The sequence below is a fragment of the Chaetura pelagica genome, unplaced genomic scaffold, assembly GCF_000747805.2.
Source record: "Chaetura pelagica isolate M959 unplaced genomic scaffold, ChaPel_1.0 scaffold2002, whole genome shotgun sequence".
Lineage (NCBI taxonomy): Eukaryota > Metazoa > Chordata > Aves > Apodiformes > Apodidae > Chaetura > Chaetura pelagica.
In genome coordinates this window covers 4,196-5,733 of record NW_009952457.1, presented here as the reverse complement: position 1 = coordinate 5,733, position 1,538 = coordinate 4,196, and the positions used below count along the sequence as shown (strand labels likewise).

At 64.3% G+C, this 1,538-nt stretch overlaps 1 protein-coding gene across 1 annotated transcript in view; it reads left to right on the top strand.

Annotated features, from left to right (window-relative positions):
• Positions 1-116: 116 nt before the first annotated feature.
• Positions 117-1,538, top strand: part of DDX23 (DEAD (Asp-Glu-Ala-Asp) box polypeptide 23) — a gene marked incomplete at both ends in the record, with an annotated part of 3,206 nt that continues 1,784 nt past the window's right edge. The window contains 7 exons of the mRNA XM_010008585.1: positions 117-203; positions 305-401; positions 475-540; positions 724-862; positions 942-1,075; positions 1,146-1,258; positions 1,345-1,483. Coding sequence (XP_010006887.1) covers positions 117-203; positions 305-401; positions 475-540; positions 724-862; positions 942-1,075; positions 1,146-1,258; positions 1,345-1,483 — 775 coding nt within the window. The remainder of the gene's footprint in view (positions 204-304; positions 402-474; positions 541-723; positions 863-941; positions 1,076-1,145; positions 1,259-1,344; positions 1,484-1,538) is intronic.

Below are 1,538 nucleotides of genomic sequence, written 5' to 3'. Positions count from 1 at the left end.
AGGCTGAGAGGTGAGGGGTGTCCCCAGGGAGCTCCCCAGCTCTTTAGGGAAGAGCTCTCCCGTTCTTCCCGTGCCTGGTGGGGCTGGGATGGCACCGTGAGCTCCCCACCCCGCAGGGATCGGCGGCACCGGGAGCGGGAGCGGAACAAGAAGGAGCGGGAGCGGGATGGACACCGGCGGGACAAGGACAGGAAGAGATCCAGGTGAGGGCCCCCCCCCCCGCCTCCTTTTGGGGTGTCCCTGCTCTCCTGGGTGGGAGCAGATGGGGGTTCAGTGGCTGATCCCTCCTTGCCTTGCTGGGAAGTTTGTCCCCGAGCAGAGGGAAAGACTCCAAGTCCCGGAAGGAGCGGGATGCGCGGAAGGCGGAGGAGGAAGAGGAAAATGCCCTGAAGAAGGAGAAGGTCAGGAAGGGGTTTGTTTGGGAATGCTTGGTCCCTGTTGGGGGCTGCTAATGACCCAGCCCCACATTCCCAGGCCCAGCCCCTGTCCCTGGAGGAGCTGCTGGCCAAGAAGAAGGCAGAAGAGGAGGAAGAAGCCAAGGTAGGAACGGGATCTTCTTCCCTGTTTCCAGGCTCTCTGGGTGGGGCTGCCCCATCAGGGTTCTCCTTCATGCAGGGGTGGATGTTTGGAGAGGGGGGCTGGGGGCTCCTGTCCTGGTGCAGCCCCAGCAGTGGGGGGGTTTGCTGCCCACCCTGCTCTGAGCTTTTCCCTCTCCTGTCCCAGCCCAAGTTCCTGTCCAAGGCGGAGCGGGAGGCCGAGGCCTTGAAGCGGCGGCAGCAGGAGGTCGAGGAGCGGCAGCGGCTGCTGGAAGAGGAGAGGAAGAAGAGGAAGCAGTTCCAGGAGATGGGGAGGAAGATGCTGGGTAAGGTGTCATTCCCACTGTGAGGGACTGGGGCGGGACTCAGGGGAAGACCCCTGAACCCCCTTTCCTCTGCTCCCAGAAGACCCCCAGGAACGGGAGCGCCGGGAGCGCCGGGAACGGATGGAGCGGGAGACCAACGGCACCGAGGACGAGGAGGGAAGGCAGAAGATCCGGGAGGAGAAAGACAAGAGCAAAGAGCTCCACGCCATCAAGGTAGGGCTGGGGGCTGAGCTGGGGGGAAGGGGGTGTTCACAGACTCCTCACTGACCCTCTGCTCCCCCAGGAGCGTTACCTGGGGGGGGTGAAGAAGCGGCGGCGCACGCGGCACCTGAACGACCGCAAGTTTGTCTTCGAGTGGGACGCGTCCGAGGACACGTCCATCGACTACAACCCCCTGTGAGTGCTGGGCTGTCCCCCGGGAGTGTCCCTGGGGGGCTGGGGCACCTCCAGCCCCACCCCTGACCTTCCTCTGCCCCATCTAGGTACAAGGAAAGGCACCAGGTGCAGCTGCTGGGCCGGGGTTTCATCGCGGGGATCGACCTGAAGCAGCAGAAACGGGAACAGTCGCGGTTCTACGGGGACCTGATGGAGAAGAGGAGGACGCTGGAGGAGAAGGAGCAGGAGGAGTGAGTGTGCCTGGGGTGGGGGGAGCTGGGAGAGCAGCCAGGGGAGGTTT